Source organism: Bos grunniens, chromosome 5, assembly GCF_055505025.1.
Source record: "Bos grunniens cultivar Pamir isolate PY7600 chromosome 5, Bosgru_T2T1.0, whole genome shotgun sequence".
In the NCBI taxonomy this organism is placed as follows: Eukaryota; Metazoa; Chordata; class Mammalia; order Artiodactyla; family Bovidae; genus Bos; species Bos grunniens.
In genome coordinates, this window is record NC_141169.1 from 100,840,109 (window position 1) to 100,858,838 (window position 18,730).

The 18,730-nt window shown below is 38.3% G+C and overlaps 1 protein-coding gene across 2 annotated transcripts in view; it reads left to right on the forward strand.

The window, feature by feature from the left end:
* Window positions 1-12,830, forward strand: part of CLEC1A (C-type lectin domain family 1 member A) — a 20,436-nt gene extending 7,606 nt beyond the window's left edge. The window contains exons 2-6 of one of the 2 annotated variants that reach the window (XM_086404181.1): window positions 3,230-3,328; window positions 4,938-5,114; window positions 6,305-6,456; window positions 8,821-8,939; window positions 10,945-12,830. In XM_086404181.1, the coding sequence (XP_086260307.1) occupies window positions 3,230-3,328; window positions 4,938-5,114; window positions 6,305-6,456; window positions 8,821-8,939; window positions 10,945-11,119 (722 nt within the window). In that variant the 3' untranslated portion in view covers window positions 11,120-12,830. The remainder of the gene's footprint in view (window positions 1-3,229; window positions 3,329-4,937; window positions 5,115-6,304; window positions 6,457-8,820; window positions 8,940-10,944) is intronic. The other variant, XM_086404182.1, reaches the window with a different exon arrangement.
* The last annotated feature ends 5,900 nt before the right edge of the window (window positions 12,831-18,730 follow it).

Here is an 18,730-nt window from a genome sequence, read left to right on the forward strand (position 1 = left end):
AAGTCTCTGCTATATCTGCTTATGCTTCAGAATGTCACTTAAGTCAGTGTCTAGAAACCAGTTTGGCCAGGAGATGAATTTAGCTGAGTCTGCCCTCTGCTGACAGAAATCTTGCTGAAAAGTCAATAGATTGAAAAAATAAAAAATCAACCTGTAAAGCTTAATGTTAGACAATGCTCTGTGCCTCTGTAAAAATTACATAGTTTAGATAATATTAGTTTTTCATAATTTCATCCTTCATGCATTTGCTCCTTCAAATATGTGGTGGTGATGGTTTCATCACTAAGTCGTATCCAACTCTTGTGACCTCATGGACTGTAGCGTGCTAGGCTCCTCTATCCAGGGGATTCTCCAGGCAAGAATACTGGAGTGGGTTACTATTTCCTTCTCCAGGGGATCTTTCTGACCCAGAGATTGAACCTGGATCTCCTGTACTGCAGGCAGATTCTCTACAGACTGAGCTGTGAGGGAAGCCCTCAAATATGTATTCAGCCCTTATGTGGCCAGGCACTATTTTCAGTAGTGGAAATACACTGGTGAACAAGATAGACAAGATCATTGTTTTTATTATTTGTATTATCTTATTTATTTGGATGCTTCAAGTATTCGCTGTGGCACCCAGGCCTCATGTAGGATCTTACACTGCAGTGCACCGACCATCCGGTTGTGGCATGCGGACTCAGGAGGTGCAGCCCCCAGGCTTAGTTGCTCTGCAGCATGGGGGATCCTAGTTCCCTGACCAGGGATCAAACCTGTGTGTCCTGTACTGCAAGGTGGATTCCTAACCATTGGACCACCAGGGAAGTCCCGACAAGATCACTGTTTTAATGCAATGTACATTCAAGCAGAGGAAATGGACAAAAGCACAGAAAAGTGATGGAATATCACTTAGTAATCTTTTTTTTTTTTGACATACATACATAATGGGATGATGTGCTAGAGATGAACTCCCAGTGACATCTTACAAGGATGCACCATTTAAATGGGAACCTCGATTGCAAGTGGGCTACTAGTAACCCACCTGAGGATTGATTAATGCAGGAGTATAAACAGAGCTAATACAAAGGTACTAAGACAGGGACACTTGTGGCTTCCCTGGTGGCTCAGAGGTTAAAGCATCCGCCTCTAATGCGGGAGACCCTGGTTCAATCCCTGGGTCGGGAAGATCCCCTGGAGAAGGAAATGGCAACCCACTTCAGTACTCTTGCCTGGAAAAACCCATGGACAGAAGAGCCTGGTAGGCTACAGTCCATGGGGTTGCAAAGAGTCGGACACGACTGAGCGACTTCACTTTCACTTTCAAGACAGGGACACAGCGGTTTGAATCAAGGATAAACGGAAGGTCACTGTGACTAGACAGTTTGAGTGAGAAGAGGATAGCTCAGAAATGGATGAGAGACCTAGATAGGCTCCAGATGAAAAAGATGCTTGTAGAATTTTATTCTAAGTGCAATAAAGCTATTGGCAGGTGTTTTTTTTTTTTTTTTTTTAATTTTCATTTATTTTGGCTGTGCTGGGTCTTCATTGCTGGGTGTTGGCTTTCTCTGATTGAACTGAACAGGGGCTACTCTCTAATTGTGGTGCATAGGCTTTCCACTGTCATAGCCTCTCTTGTTGCAGAGCACAGGCTCCCTAGGGCAGGGCATGCCAGGCTTCAGTAGTTGCCACACTCTCAGGCCTAGTTGTCCCACTTACGTGGGATCTTCCTGGACCAGGGATCAAACCCGTGTCCTCTGCGTTGGCAGACAGATTCTCAACCACTGGACCACCAGGGAATTCCCCCTATTGGCAGTTTTTAAGTTGAGAAGTACAATAATAAAATGCCCACTTTTTAAAAAGAGCCATCTATCTTTAGGAAAACTGATAATGGATTTTATCCTAAAAATAATGCACACCATTGAAAGTTTTTGTGAAAAGATATGATCATAAAATTAAAATAAGATTCACATTTTAAAATATATCAATATCTGGATCCTGATTTTTACTTATTTTCCCTCTTTGGTGGTAAGTTTCAGAGGATATTGATCATATTTTCTACTTCTGTATTATCTTTACTATTAATAGTTACCATTCCCCATTTAGAAATAATGAATAGTACAAATCTCTGTATCTGAAATTTATCATGCAGGGGACTTTGCTAAGGAGGAAATGAATTTATATGTCTTTAATCTTTCTGCTTTTGAACTTAATTTGAATTCCCAATGAAGTGAAACTCATAGGTCATGAAGAGACCAGGGTTTGAGAGTTTAACGGCCCTTTAATTTTTATCAGAATGCTAGAGGATACTTGCATCTGACTGTGGGTTTTCCTGGTCAGATATTGCTAGTTATTCAGATTGATAGCTGACCTCACAAGGTGATGAGCTTATCTCTGACTCAGCAGAATCTATGCAATCACCAGAAGGCAAGCTTGTGGGCTGTGGGCAAGCAAAAGATGCTGGCTAGAGTTTTGTTTTGTTTTGTTTTTCCCATTCCTTAATGGGTACAAGGTTGAGATTACTTAAATCCGTCATTGAAAAACTGATGGTCATGTTGCATTTATCATCTATTTTTGGAGCTATAAAATCAAATGAATGAACAAGCAAAATAAGAATGACTTTCAACAAAGAAATTCCAAAACGAAACAGTAAAACAAGAACTTCTTATTGTGTGTGCCTGTGTTCAGTAGCTCAGTTGTGTCTGACTCTTTGCTGCCCCAGACTGTAGCCCGCCAGGCTTCTCAGCCCATGGCATTTTCCAAGCAAGAATATTGGAGTAGGATGCCATTTCCACTTTTCTTGCATTGGCAGGAAGGTTCTTTACCAATAGTGCCTCATTACTGACAGGCAATTTGCTTTTTCAAACTAGGAAAGGGAGTGTTTTGCAAAAAGTAACAACACATTACTTCTTTTCTGATGATGTGAAAAATTGTTCTTTGTTAAGGCATTTTCGTGAGAGTCTTCTGCAACTTTAATTTTGACAAAAAGAAGGTTAACAGTAATGCATAAATTGATTCAATGCAAAGTAGGACTGAGTAGAGGAGGAAGGTAGAAGTGAGCAGGGTTTATGAAAGAATCTAGCAGAGATTAAGTCAGGCCTGGCCTGGAGCTTTGTTACTATTTCCCAGGACCAAGGGAATGGTAACTAGACCCTGAAACCTGTTAGAACGAACTCCTCTTACTTCCTTGCTACTGATGTAGATCCAAGAGGAAGAAAAAGTGAAACCCTGTCTTTGCTTCTGTTCCCCGCAGAGCACCAGCGTCCCTCTTCTGCTTGGCGTCCAGTGGCCCTGATCCTGCTGACTCTCTGTTTGGTGCTGCTGATTGGCCTGGCAGCTCTGGGGCTTGTGTGTAAGTCCGCACTCTGACTTGGGGGAGGATCCTGGTTTCAAGGTTTGTCTAGGATAAGAAACACTTATTATTTTTTTTAACTTTGATTCTGGAGCCTGTGAATAAGTCCTTATTCGGATGAAACCCTGTAAATGATGAATATAGTGAAAGAAGCATTAAAATACGACAATCACTTTCCAGCTAAACATTTACATTCTGTTTGCAATAAGAAGGTTTTTGCCTGTTAATATATCAATGTTTAACATCAGCAATTTTTAATGAATGTACACATCAGCCCTTTTCCATTTCACAAAAGACTACAGCTGCAGTGATTTTTGTTTCTGGCATTTATGGCTCAGTGGGCCATGCAGAGGGAAAGATTTAATTTATATCCAATCTCTTCAAGGTACAGAGAATAGACCAAGTCTTTAATCACTATAATATCTAATATTAAATATTATTTTTAAAAGGGGGGCTTCCCTGTGGCTCAGATGGTAAAAAATCTGCCTGCAATGCCAGAGACCTGGGTTTGATCCCTGGGTCTGGAAGATCCTCTGGAGAAGGGAATGGCAATCTATTTCCGAGAATATTTCAGTATTCTTTCCTGAAAAAGTCCATGGGCAGAGGAGCCTGGCGGGCTACAGTCCATGGAGTTGCAAAGAGTCAGACACGACTGAGCGACTAATACACACTCACACTCACACACACACTATTGTAATAAAGAAGTCCAAGAAGTTATATAATCATTTTGCAGAGACTTGTGGAAATCAAATAAAGAAGAATTCATGTATAAAAGTCTTTAATTTTCAAACTAGTAAGAATAAAGTTTAAAACTCAAAAACAAAAGGGGATAAATTTATTTCAACAGATGGGACCCTTTAACAATATGTCCTGAACAGTTGAAGAAAGTTGTTAACAGTAAAAGCAGGTTTTAATGTCAAAAATTTCATTTTTATAGGAAATTTTAGACCTTGTTTGTAATCTTAAATTAAATTTTTTAAAAAAAATGTATCTTAATGTTTCTACCCTGGCTCCCCAATTTTGATATAACTGTTGTTTTGCAGGCAATATTCTTTTCAGTGATAGAAAGTGACTCTCATGATTCATGGAGGATGTTTCTACTTAGATTTAGAAACTTGGAATTTAAAGCTAAGTTGAAATTTTCTAGCCTAGTCATATTGAGAAAATTACTTGTTCTCGCTGAGCCCAGTTTACAAAGCTATAAAATATAGAAATGATAATATTACTATGAATGTGATAAAAATATATGGTACATTGTCAATACTCAATATAATGATTAATAGATAAATGATGTATACTTTTAGGTTGAGTAATGGTTTGACAGTATACACAGAAAGATTTATTGAACAGTAAATATATTTAAGGAGTTTATCCCTGAAGCTGGGAACAGTTATTATAACTCTACATTTTCAGATAAGGAAATAGAGAAATTCATTTGCCCAGGGCAATACAATTTATTATAGCTAGAGTCCAAACTTGAATGTAGGCAATTTGAGATCTCAGAGCCTGGGATCTCAAACAGCATACTGTTTTGTTTTCCCCAGGTGTAGACAATAGAAATAAAAGTGAAGAAATACTCTGTCCAGCCTCACTTGGTAATTTGATTTAGTTTTTCAGTTCTACCAGCTCTCCAACACTCAGCAAGACAGCATTTTGCAAAAGGAGGAAAAACTGGGGAATCTCTCCCGACAGCTGCAATCTCTCCGAACCCAAAACAGGAAACTTGCAGAAACTCTGCATCACGTCGCTGAGAAACTCTGTCGTGAGCTCTATAACAAAACTGGAGGTGAGTGCTGATCACTGAGCTTCTCTCTGTTCTCAGCACATCTGTCCATACAGAGCTGATTCTCCCATCAGAGTACCTGGGAACCATGTATTATTCAGCAAGTCATCTGGCAAACTTAATAAAGGGTTTGAACAGCCAGGTCATCCCCAGTTATCAAGATCATGTAGTGCAACTGTGTCTGTTTTACAGTACAGGATGGGATTCATCAAGTTCAGACATTTTTAAATAATAAGTACAATTAATGTTGAATAACCAAAATAACACTACAAGTAAATAAAATACAGGATTACCTTATGAAATATTTCAAATAGAAAAATACAAACAAGAATATAATAACCATTTGCGTGTTGACCTCAGATTTTAAGATGTCAACATTTTGACACTGTACTGCTTTTAAAGTAAAGATATTTTTGTGGAATGATGGGATTTTCATCTCACTGCATACCCACAAGGGACTTAGTTTCAGATACCCAACTCTTAAAGGCCCAGGACCATGTGCCCACATAGGTGTTAGACCATGGCTCTGAGAGCCTAGTTCTTATATTTATAGTCACTACCCACTCAGTCCATCTCACCCTTGGTCTGTGCACTTACTTCTCTGACTTTGATGTCCATCTTAACTTCTGACTCATGGAGATTTGCTGGTTTAATTCATGCATGGCTTAGTATTTATGTGGTCTTTTTCTAAAATTTTATTTATTTGCGTGAGAAAATAATCCATATCCTATTGCTATATATTTCATTAAAAAATCCTTGTACTACTGTATAAGAGGATATTGAGGAAGAAAATTATAGAAACTTCAATGGTTTCTCAAATCCAATGCATATTGAGTTTCTGAACAGGTAAAAAGGTTCTTTATGAAATTAAATATACTTTTTTTTTGTGCTGAATTACACAGGGCAAGAAATTTGAAGTTCTAACCACTTATAACTACAGTCCATTGCCCATGAAAGCAGATCATGTCTGTTTTAACTCCCACTGTGTTGTTTTTGTTCCTGCTGTAAACCCAACTATAATTCCTGGCGTACAGTGGGTATTCAGTAAACATTTGTAATTATCATTGCCTGGGCAATTAAATATCTAAGAGAGAGAAAGAATCAATTGTTTCTTGGGTCATCAAATATTATGTGATTTTAAGAGAAGGAAGACAGGGTAGAAAATAACTTACTAAATTTGGTTTCTTTTCAAGAACACAGATGTAGCCCTTGCCCAGAAAAATGGAAATGGCATGGGGACAAATGCTACCAATTCTATAAAGAAAGTAAGAGTTGGCAGGGCTGTGAATATTTCTGCATTGCTGAGAACTCGACTATGCTGAAGATAAACACACAGGAAGTGCTGGTAAGGTCCTGAGGCTTGGTGAGTGTTTGAAGTATTCTCAGAAAGAGGTATTGGGATTGACATATATATACCGTTATATATAAAATAAATGACATATACACAGTGTTATATATAAAAATCCCTCTATAGCACAGGGAACTCTATTCAGTACTCTGTAATGACCTATATGGGAAAAGAATCTAAAAAAAAAAAAAAAAGGGTATATGTATAACTGATTCACTTTGCTGTATACCTGAAACTAACGCAATATTGTAAATCAACTATACTCCAATAAAAATTAATTTAATAAAAAGATTCTAAGCAATCAAGGTCCACAGACTCTCTCATTTATTGTAATCAAGGCTTAATCTTATTTTTATTGCTCTGAGTGATCCCCTGTGGTCATCATTTGTGGAACGATCTCCACAAATATCCACTCCTTAGAAACATGAAAGAAAGCCTTTCAAATTCACCATCAGTCAGGACTCAAATAAAGAATGTCTCAATTTCCTAACCTCTTTTGGCTTATGTAAGAAGGGAGCAATATTGGTGCCATACCAGGGGAACGAAAATTGCATTTCCTGCCTTTCTGTGAAAGTGACAAAACTTTTGATTGAAAACCATGCAATTAAATCATTTCCATAATCTGCAAATAAAGATCTTGCCTTCTGGAAGTTTATAACCTTAACATAGAGTGGTCAAGAAAAATATGAAAATAAAATTGGCATTTATTGATAGGTACATACAATTCAAATTCACTATTAAAATGCTGTGGTTGTTCCCTTTTCTCTTACATTTGTTATTGACTTTGAATTAAATTCCTCAAGCAGAATGACCATTGTTTACCTATCATTGTTTCAGCAGGGATCATGGCACAGAGTAGTTTATCAACAGAGTTATTTAATTAAAATTAATACTCAACTAAGTCTGCAGACTCTTAACATCTTTCTGTAAACTTGTCTCTGTGCATCATGCTCAGTCGTGTCCGACTCTTTGCGACCCCAAGGACTTTAGACTGCCAGGCTCCTCTGTCCATGGGATTTTCTAGGCAAGAAGACTGGAGTGGGTTGCCATATCCTTCTCTAGGGGATCTTCCAGACCCAGGGATTGAACTCGGGTCTCCTCCTGCATTGCAGGTGGATTCTTTACCCACTGAGCCACTGGGGAAGAACATCTTTCTAGTTGCATCTTAATTCCTTTCCACTTCCTGAAATCTATGATTATGATGAATGAAACTCTGCAGTCTCTCTCATCTACTAAAATAATCTTTTTCATCCTTTCTTGATGGCTTAGTTTAGGCAGAAAATGAGGTAATTTATTTGGCCAAGCCAGTGTAACCTGGCATAAACTCTGTTAATTTTTCTTATTCTCTTCTTTTCCTCCACCTCCAGCATATACTGAGGATTCAGATATACCACTGAAGAACACTATATTCAGTGGTTGGAAATATTATTATGAAAGTTACATAGTAATTTTCTCTCATGTACTTTGTATATTTATATATATTTAAATCACTTTCATATGATTTATTTATAGAACTTTTAACATGAAGGGATCACGATTTATTTGGTGATAATATTTTCAGCTACAGTTCCTTTGATATGCCTGTTTATGACTGTTGCTTAGCAATAGCTTCATTTATATTTGCGATAAACTTTTATTGAACCATTATGTGCCATTAATTATCTGAGGGGTTAAGAATGTGAAAATAAATAAAATGAAATGTATGTCCTTAAGGAATTCATAGTATTGTGGAAAAGAAAGACATAAAAATGTATAATTATAACAGATTTAGATAAATTTCACGTTAAAGAATGAGAATAGATAGAGGGAAATAATCAAACATTTTTCAATATGGACAGTAGAAAAGGAGTTCTATATATACAAATATATGAAACATTTTCCTTCTTCATCTGAGACATGAATCATCCTTATAAATTCCTCTTTTACCTTTTTTTTTTTTTTTTTTGCATTATTCTTTTCTCCTTCCTGGTTGGTCCCTGTCACATATATTTGTGAAGATTCTTCACATTCCTGTACTTTTCCTTCCAGATTCTTCCATTTCCCAAATGTCTCCAAATCTGTCTCCCACATTTTTTTATATCAATCTTATTTAATCCTGTGACTTGAAAATAGCGGGCTGATGTGTTTCTTGGTTTTAGCACATCAGTATTCAGTCCATACTTACTAAGACAAAATAATTCTTTAACTTGGGCAAATTAGCTGACTTCAGGATGGACACTATTTTTTGTAAATGTCCTATTAGTTACATGGGCAGGACTCGTGTTGTTCTTGTATTAAAATGCAAGCCAGCCAATATATACGCATTTCCATGTATATATTATAACATCTAAAGCTAAAGGTTTTCTTGTGTGCCTTTCACAGGAGTTTGCCATGCCTCAGAGCTACTCTGAGTTTTTCTACTCTTATTGGACAGGGCTATCCCGCAACAGCAGCGGCAAGGCCTGGCTGTGGATGGATGGAACCCCTTACTCCTCCGAACTGTAAGCCTTTAGCATGTTACATGGGAAAAGCATTTAATAGATTTTTCTTGAGTGACAAGATACTGTGTAGGAGGACATCAAAGATATATACAGAATATAGTCCTTACTCTCAGCTGCTGCTGCTGCTAAGTCGCTTCAGTTGTGTCCGACTCTGTGCGACCCCATAGACGGCAGCCCACCAGGCTTCCCCATCCCTGGGATTCTCCAAGCAAGAACACTGGAGTGGGTTGCCATTTTCTTCTCCAATGCATTAAAGGAAAAGTGAAAGTGAAATTGCTCAGTCATGTCTGACTCTTAGCGACCCCATGGACTGTAGCCCACCAGGCTCCTCCGTCCATGGGATTTTCCAGGAAAGAGTACTGGAGTGGGTTGGCTCATAAATCAGTGAGAGAGACTAAATGGGATTCATTGACAGAGAGCAAAAAAGAGAGTGGGAGAGAGGAAGCTCTGCTATAGAAGAATAAACTGAAGCCCAGGTTGTAATGGTGACCTGTGTAAGGTCACACAACTCTACAACTTGTTAATACCTAGAGATAAAGTAAAACCTTAGATCTCTTGGTTTTCTGTGCAATGAAATGGGGAGCATGTTTTTCAAAATACAGTCTCTGAGGATTTACAATATAAACAATTATATTATCAAAAATTAGTTTAACTTATATGTGCATTTAGATAGGAATAAGTATGGTATATTCTTCGAGATTGGTAAATGTAATATCTATATCATCAAAATATATTACAAATATCATATGTTAATGCGTATATGTGGAATCTAAAAAAATGGTATAGATGATTTTATTTGCAAAGCAGAAATAGAACACAGACATAGAAAACAAATATATGGATATCAAGGGGGAATGGGAGGGGTGAATTGGGATGAATTGGGAGATTAAGATTGACATATATACACTATTGATACTAATGTGTAAAATAGATAACTAACGAGAACCTACTGTATAGTACAGGGAACTCTGTTCAGTGCTCTGTGATGACTTAAATGGGAAGGAAATCCAAAAAAAAAAAAAAGGATATATGCATGCATATAGCTGATTTGGGCTTCCCAGGTGGCTCAGTGGGTAAAGAACATGCCTGCCAATGCAGGAGATGTCAGACATGTGGGTTTGATCCCTGGGCTGGGAAGATCCCCTAGAGGAGGGTGTGGCAACCCACTCCAGTATTCTTGCCTAGAGAATCCCCATGGACAGCAGAGCCTGGCAGGCCACAGTCCATGGGGTTGCAATGAGTCGGACATGATTGAAGCGACTTAGCATGCACGCGTGCATAGCTGATTCACTTTGTTGTACAGTAGAAACTAACACAACATTGTAAAGCAACTTTACTCCAATAAAAATTAATTTAAAAATATATAACAATTTAAAGCCATGTTTGAGCAGACATCTTTCTGTATAACTATAGTGAAAAGTGTTAGTCACTCAGTCATATCTGACTCTTTGCAACCCCATGGACTGTAGCCCCCCAGGCTCCTCTGTCCATGGAATTCTTCAGGCAGGAATACTGGGGTGGGCTGCCATTCCCTTCTTTAGGGGATCTTCCCAACCTAGGTATCAAACCCGGGTTCCCTGCATGGCATGCAGATTCCTTACCATCTGAGCTGCCAGGAAAACCCCTATAGAAGTATATAAGATTTATTTTTCCAGGAGAAAGTATATATTCAATGTGATTATTTTTTATTCTACAGTTAAATAAACTGAGTCACAGAGAAGATAGATAATTTTTCGGATGGCAGTAAAATCATATGATAAGCTGGATGACAATGTGTATTTTAATTTTAGTCATAAATAGCTTTTGTTGTTTTCAGTGACCTGATGCCCCTGGAATGTATGTGGAAGTTGAGGGGCTGAGAAGAGAGGCTGGTGACCCCATCTTTTCAGTAAACTCATTCTGGGTGTCTATTCTATAAGTTTATCTAGCTTAGGACCCTCCCTATGTACTTTCCTTATTTTAGAAATAAACTATGATAAAATAACTTTTTTCTTTCTTTTTTGAGGTTTGATGTTATGATAGATTTGACCAGCCTGAGAAGCAGGGACTGTGTGACCATCCTCAATGGGAAGGCTTTTTCCAAAGACTGCAGAGAGCTGAGACGATGTGCCTGTGAAAAAGCTGCAGCCATGGTGAAGGTGCAGAGTCTCCATGAGCCTCTGAGTCGGAGGTGGAGGTGAACGGTTCTCCAGCTACAACCGCAACAGCAGGCCCCCTTCAGAGAGCTGGAAGCTTCTGCTCTGCAGATCACAACTCTTGACTCTTTATGTGCACCTGGCCTAATGTGGGTCCAGTTCCTATTTCTGTCCATTTAGTCCCTGTTATACCTTCCAGGTGTTGCTGTGGTTTAGTCACTAAATTGTATACTCCCCCAGGTACTGAAGATTTAATAATAACAAATATAAATAATGGAAAGTGTTGGCGATTTTAGAATGGACTTATGATTTAAGGAAAAACTCAACTTCAAGGTGCTCTTCCACAAAATATGATAGCAGTCAGTGTTGTGGTTATACGTGTCTTATTGAGAGTTTGTAGTTGCTTTTGCAATAGTACTGATTATTTCATTATTCGAGGAAACTAAGAGGTCTGGGAGAGGCATGCTTTCTTCAGGAGGATAGTTTTAACATTCTAAATTTTAAATCTTTTTAGTTATGTGTATGTTTTCAGCATATGGCTAAGGATGAGTCAACTGAATTGTGATAGGCTAAGTTATCTAATCAGATTGTGGCAAATGAAAGGGACACTGTGACATCAGACACAGCTGGCTTCTTGCGCAGGTGTCCCCTGCTCAGAATAACAATATACACACACCTAGCAGAAATTCCAAATAACACCATCAGGACACACTGACTTCATTGGCTTAGAGAGAAGTCGATTTTAGGAGTTTAACACTAGAAGGGATAATCTGTTATCATTCTTTGTTTTTCGACAGTGGAAGCTGGGATTCTTCACTTTTATTTTTCGTAAACATCTATCTCGTGGTGAAATGACATAAAATTGGCAAATACACAATAAAAGAAGATGGTTGTATTTACTCCCATCATACTGTGCCACTTATCAATCGTTGCTTGTAGATTTCCTTCTTATGAATTTTCCCTTCAGTTTTCCATTGATTAGCTAGGAAATTTCTTCATTGTTGAACAAATTTTGCATTAATTTATTGTGTCATGCAGAAAGAACTACATTTGTGGCCATAAAATGAAAGTTAAAGACCCCTTATTGTAATTTATTATCAGACAAATCCCTTTGCTCTTTTTTTAAATTTTAAGAATAGGAAATCATCATAATATGACTTTGAAAATATGACTTGTGAGAACAATTTTCTGTCAAAAATCAGAGAGGATAGCTCCCTGTGAATGGGTTTTCTAAAACGGGAAGACTTTTTATTTTCTAGATTCTTGCGCATTTAGGTAATTCTGAAGAAATTGCAGGGAAAAGTCAAATGAGGAACATGACCTTTCCTGGTAGATCTGAGTTCCCCAGGGTACGCAGTGAGCTATTTCTTTTCCTGAGGATATTGAACCGCTCTTAAAAACTTATCAACAGGAAACAGGTCAGGAGCCCTGTAGCAGCAGGAAATGTGAGAAGTCTGCTGGGAACTTTTGCTTTAGAGATAGTAGCTGATTGTGAAATATGTAGGAAGGTCTAGAAGACTGTCTCAGAGTTGGCCTCAATATTTGGAAGTCAGATACTTTCTAATGGAATTCTTCTAGTTTTCGAAGAATACAAAAAGCAGCATAATCTGATTTAAGATATATGTAACTTCTGGTACAAGTTTCATTGTATGAATACATTTTTGGAATCTAATGTATTATTATTCTTTCAATGTTACTAAAGTTTTTCTTTTCATACATTTAATGGCGTTTGAATAAAGCATGTTAAAAAAAAGCATCTTTACATTTGCAGGATAGGGTTTTATTTTTCCTATCCTTTTACTTTTTAAAAACTAATCTGAAAAATGGTACTGATGAACATATTTGCAGGGCAGGCATAGAGACGCACATGTAGAGGGCGGACTTGTGGGCATAGCTGGGGAAGAAGAGGGTGAGATGAACTGAGACAGCAGCATTGACATATCTACACTGCCGTGTGTAAAACAGATAGCTAGTGGGAAGCTGCTGTATAACACGGGAAGCTCAGCTCAGTGCTCTGGGATGACCCAGCAGAGTGGGATGCGGATTGTGGGAGGAAGACTAAAGAGGGAGGGGATATATGTATACTTATAGCTGATTCATGTTGTTGTACAGCAGAAACTTAACACTGTAAAGTAATCCTCTAATTAAAAATAAATCTAAAAAGAACTAGTCTGGAACTCAATGAGATGGATCAGATACCCAGTTCATTATTTGCTGGGCATCAGCGACGCAATGGACATGATTTTGAGAAGGCTCCAGGAGTTGGTGATGGACAGGGAAGCCTGACGTGCTGCAGTCCATGGGGTCGCAAAGAGCCGGACACAACTGAGCGACTGAACTGAACTGAGGGTATTAACTTGATTATCCCGGTGCTAAGGTCCAGTATCTTACCATTGTGTTGAAAAAGCCTTGTTGTTCTGGGCCAAAAGAAAAATGCAAGGAAAAATCTTCCACCCGTGCGATCTGTGTGGAAAGCAATATTGCTACTGAGGAAATCTGTAGAGGTTTATGCCAGCTGCTCTGTAGATAAAACTCAGACTTGTAAATACTGCATCACATGCTGACGGATGATGTCAGCCGAAGGATGTTTGCCTCTGGCTTCATTGTACTTCTTCTCAAAAGAGTTATTAAATGCTTCCTATCCTTTCTCTAAACACAACTCCATGACAATACTTTGAAGAGTCTCGAAGACAAACAGTCTTTCCTACTAAAATTTGCCATTGTTTCTCCTTTATTTCAGGTTATTATATTGAACTGCCAGCTGCCAGCTGTGCAAACCAGAAGAGACAGCTTATGTTTTCTTTGCTATTCTCCTTTTATGGGTTCAGCAGAAAACTAGAGAAAAATCCCTTTTATTGAAATTCCCATTTAAACTCCAAGTCAAGGGTAAATAAAGAAACAAATACAAAAACACACTCATCTCATTCTTAAAGGAACTTCTCCTTCTGAGGTCATCTTTTACAAGAGACTTCCAGATTCATTTAAATGATATCTCAGTTCAGTTCATCTCTCAGTCGTGTCCAACCCTTTGTGACCCCCATGAACCGCAGCATGCCAGGCCTCCCTGTCCATCACCAACTCCCAGAGTTTTCTCAAACTCATGTCCATTGAGTTGGTGATGCCATCCAACCATCTCATCCTCTGTCATCCCCTTCTCCTCCCACCTTTAATCTTTCCCAGCATCAGGGTCTTTTCAAATGAGTCAGCTCTTCATATCAGGTGGCCAAAGTATTGGAGTTTCAGCTTCAGCATCAACCATTCCAATGAATATTCAGAACTGATTTCCTTTAGGATGGACTGGTTTGATCTCCTTGCAAATACAAGGGAGTCTCAAGTGTCTTCTCCAACACCACACTTCAAAAGCATCAGTTCTTCAGCACTCAGTTTTATTTATAGTCCAACTCTCACATCCATACATGACTACTAGAAAAACAATAGCTTTGACTAGACGGACCTTTGTTGGCAAAGTAATGTCTCTGCTTTTTAATATGCTGTCTAGGTTGTTCACCATTAAAAGATGCTTACTCCTTGGAAGGAAAGTTATGACCAACCTAAATAGCATATTCAAAAGCAGAGACATTACTTTGCCAACAAAGGTCCGTCTAGTTAAGGCTATGGTTTTTCCAGTAGTCATGTATGGATGTGAGAGTTGGCCTGTGAAGAAAGCTGAGCGCCAAAGAATTGATGCTTTTGAACTATGGTGTTGGAAAAGACTCTTGAGAGTCCCTTGGACTGCAAGGAGACCCAACCAGTCCATCCTAAAGGAGATCAGCCCTGGGTGTTCATTGGAAGGACTGATGCTAAAGCTGAAACTCCAATACTTTGATCACCTCATGCGAACAGTTGACTCATTGGAAAAGACTCTGATGCTGGGAGGGATTGGGGGCAGGAGGAGAAGGGGACACCAGAGGATGAGATGGCTGGATGGCATCACTGACTCGATGGACATGAGTTTGAGCGAACTCCAGGAATTGGTGATGGACAGGGAGGCCTGGCATGTTGCAATTCATGGGGTCACAAAGAGTTGGACATGACTGAGTGACTGAACTGAACTGAGGTTGTTTACAACTTTTGTTCCAAGAAGCAAGCATCTTTTAATTTCATGGTTGCAGTCACTATCTGCAGTGATTTTGGAGCCCAAGAAAATAAAGTCTTTCACTGTTTCCACTGTTTCCCCATCTATTTGCCATGAAGTGATGGGACCAGACGCCATGATCTTAGTTTTCTGAATGCTGAGTTTTAACACTCTCCTGTTTCACTTTCATTAAGAGGCTCTTTAGTTCTTCTTTGCTTTCTGCATAAAGGTGATATTATCTGAATATCTGAGGTTATTGATATTTCTCCTGGCAGTCTTGATTCTAGCTTGTGCTTCATCTAGCCCAGTGTTTCTCATGATGTACTCTGCATATAAGTTAAATAAGCAGGGTGACAATATACAGCCTTGATGTACTCCTTTTCCTATTAGGAACCAGTCTGTTGTTCCATGTCCCGTTCTAACTGTTGCTTCCTGACCTGCATATAGGTTTCTCAAAAGGTAGGTCAAGTGGTCTGGTATTCCCATCTGTTTCAGAATTTTCCTCAGTATATTGTGATCCACACAGTCAAAGGCTTTGGCATAGTCAGTAAAGCAGAAATAAATCTTTTTCTGGAACTCTCTTGATTTTTCCATGATCCAGAGAATGTTGACAATTTGATCTCTGGTTCCTCTGCCTTTTCTAAAACCAGCTTGAGTACCTAGAAGTTCATGGTTCATGTAAAATTGAAGCTTGGCTTAGAGAATTTTGAGCATTACTTTACTAGCGTGTGAGATGAGTGCAATTGTGCAGTAGTTTGAGCATTCTTTGGCATTGCCTTTCTTTGGGATTGGAATGAAAACTGATCTTTTCTAGTCCTGTGGCCACTGCTGAGTTTTCCAAATTTTCTGGCATGTTGAGTGAAACACTTACACAGCATCATCTTTTAGGATTTGAAATAGCTCCACTGGAATTCCATCACCTCCACAAGCTTTGTCTGTAGGGCATTTCTAAGGCCCGCTTAACTTCGCATTCCAGGATGTCTGGCTCTAGGTGAGTAATCACATCATCTTGATTATCTGGGTCATGAAGATCTTTTTTGTACAGTTCTTCTGTGTACTCTTGCCACCTCTTCTTAAAATCTTCTGCTTCTGTTAGGTCCATACCTTTATTGTGCCCATCGTTGCATAAAATATTCCCTTGGTATCTCTAATTTTCTTGAAGAGATCTCTAGCCTTTCCCATTCTATTGTTTTCCTCTATTTCTTTGCATTGATCACTGAGGAAGGCTTTCTTACCTCTCCTTGCTATTCTTTGGAACTCTGCATTCAAATGGGTATATCTTCCCTTTTCTCCCTTGCTTTTGGCTTCTCTTCTTTTCACAGCTATTTGTAAGGCCTCCTCAGACAACCATTTTGCCTTTTTTCATGCAGTGGAAGAAAGAAATAGATTCAAGGGATTAGATCTGATAGACAGAGTGCCTGAAGAGCCAAGAACAAAGGTTCCTGACATTGTATAGGAGGCCAATGATTTCTACTGCCGCAGTAAATTAGATTTCATTTTACTCTAAGTGGTGTCTTTATTATAAGGAGAGAATGATAAGAATCTTACATATCTCAGCTACTTTTGGTGAGAAATGAGAGATTAAGTAGAAGTATTTTTAATTTAGCATGTATTTGATGAGAGTCTGCTTTATGGTAAGGTGTTGTTCTAGGGATGGTAGATAAGTGGTAGAAAAGTAATAGTATAATCAGTTCAGTTCAGTTCAGTCGCTTAGTCTTGTCTGACTCTTAGCAACCCCATGAATCGCAGCACGCCAGGCCTCCCTGTCCATCACCAACTCCCTAAGTTCACTCACACTCAAGTCCATCAAGTCAGTGATGCCATCCAGCCATCTCATCCTCTGTCATCCCCTTCTCCTCCTGCCCCCAATCCCTCCCAGCATCAGAGTCTTTTCCAATGAGTCAACTCTTCGCATGAGGTGGCCAAAGTACTGGAGTTTCAGCTTTAGCATCATTCCTTCCAAAGAAATCCCAGGGCTGATCTCCTTCAGAGTGAACTGGTTGGATCTCCTTGCAGTCCAAGGGATTCTCAAGAGTCTTCTCTAACACCACAGTTCAAAAGCATCATAGTATACTATTATATTATATATAATATATTGTATATATATTATATATATTATATACTATATATTATATAATATATAATAATTATATTATATATAATAGTATACTAATAACAATAATTAGTGAAATATTACTAGTATAATAATAATAATTAGTGGAAATTATTATATATTTTATATATATAATATATGTAATATATATATAATATATATAATATATATATATATATTTCTCTAACACCACAGTTCAAAAGCATCATAGTATACTATTATATATATAATTATTATATATTATATAATATATATAATATATATAAAATATATATAATAGTATACTAATAACAATAATTAGTGAAATATTACTAGTATAATAATAATAATTAGTGGAAATTTCCTTCCTGTAAGTCTCAAGACACTTTCACATCCACTGTCTCTAGGGAACAAGCTAGTCCATGCTTAGGGGAGCCTGCAGATCTAGGACAAAGATTGTCTATAGATTCATTAGGTTTAAGACAGGTATCCTCTCCGGAAACTTGGTGACAATTTACCTGTAAACTTTATCTTCTTGATATCCTTATAACATGAGCAGTAAAGGGATCATTTTAATCTGGAGTACACAAAGCGGTTGATGTCTAGAGATGACTGGGGATTTACCCAGACAACAGCAGCAAGCACAAGTAGAGTGTAAAATTCCATGTAAGATGCTCTTCTCAGCAAATTTACATATATGGATAATCTCATCCTCAAACAATATTTGAAGCAAAGTCTATATTTATTTTCAAAGAGGAAATTGAGGCATTGAGAGATGTAGTTAAAAGTGCTGGAGTGTTAGTCTCAGGGATCCAGGTCATGAGTCTTTTTTTTTTCTCTCTTAAAATTGGAATGTAATAGCTTTACAATGTTGTGTTAGTTTCTGCTGTACAATGAGGTGAATCAGCCATATGTATACATATATCTTCTCCCTCTTGAGCCTCCCTCCCACCCCCACCCTCCATTCCACCCAACTAGGTCATTACAGAGCACCAAGCCGAGCTCCTTGTGTTATACAGTAGCTTCCCACCAGATGCCATTCGACACATGGTAGCTACAGTCTCAGTTCGTCCCACCCTCTCCTTTTCAACCCTGTGTCCACAAGTTTGTTTTCTACACCTGTGTCTCTATTCCTTCTTACTCTGCAAATAGGTTCAGCAGTACCATTTTTCTAGATTCCATATACATGCATTAATATCTGATATTTGATTTTCTCTTTCTGACTTACTTCACTGTGTATAACAGTTCATTGCAGCAACTATTTTAGCCAGGACAAGGAAGCAAACTAGATGTCCATCAACAGATGAATGGATAAAGATGTGGTACATACATACCAAGGAATATTATTTAGCCATAAAAAGGAATGAAATTGAGTCATTTGTAGTAGTGTGGGTGAACCTGGAGTCTGTCATACAGGTCTTGAGTCTTTTGATATGTGAGCAGTGGGGATGGTCAGTAAGAGGTAGAAAGGAAGATCATAGTTCTTCTA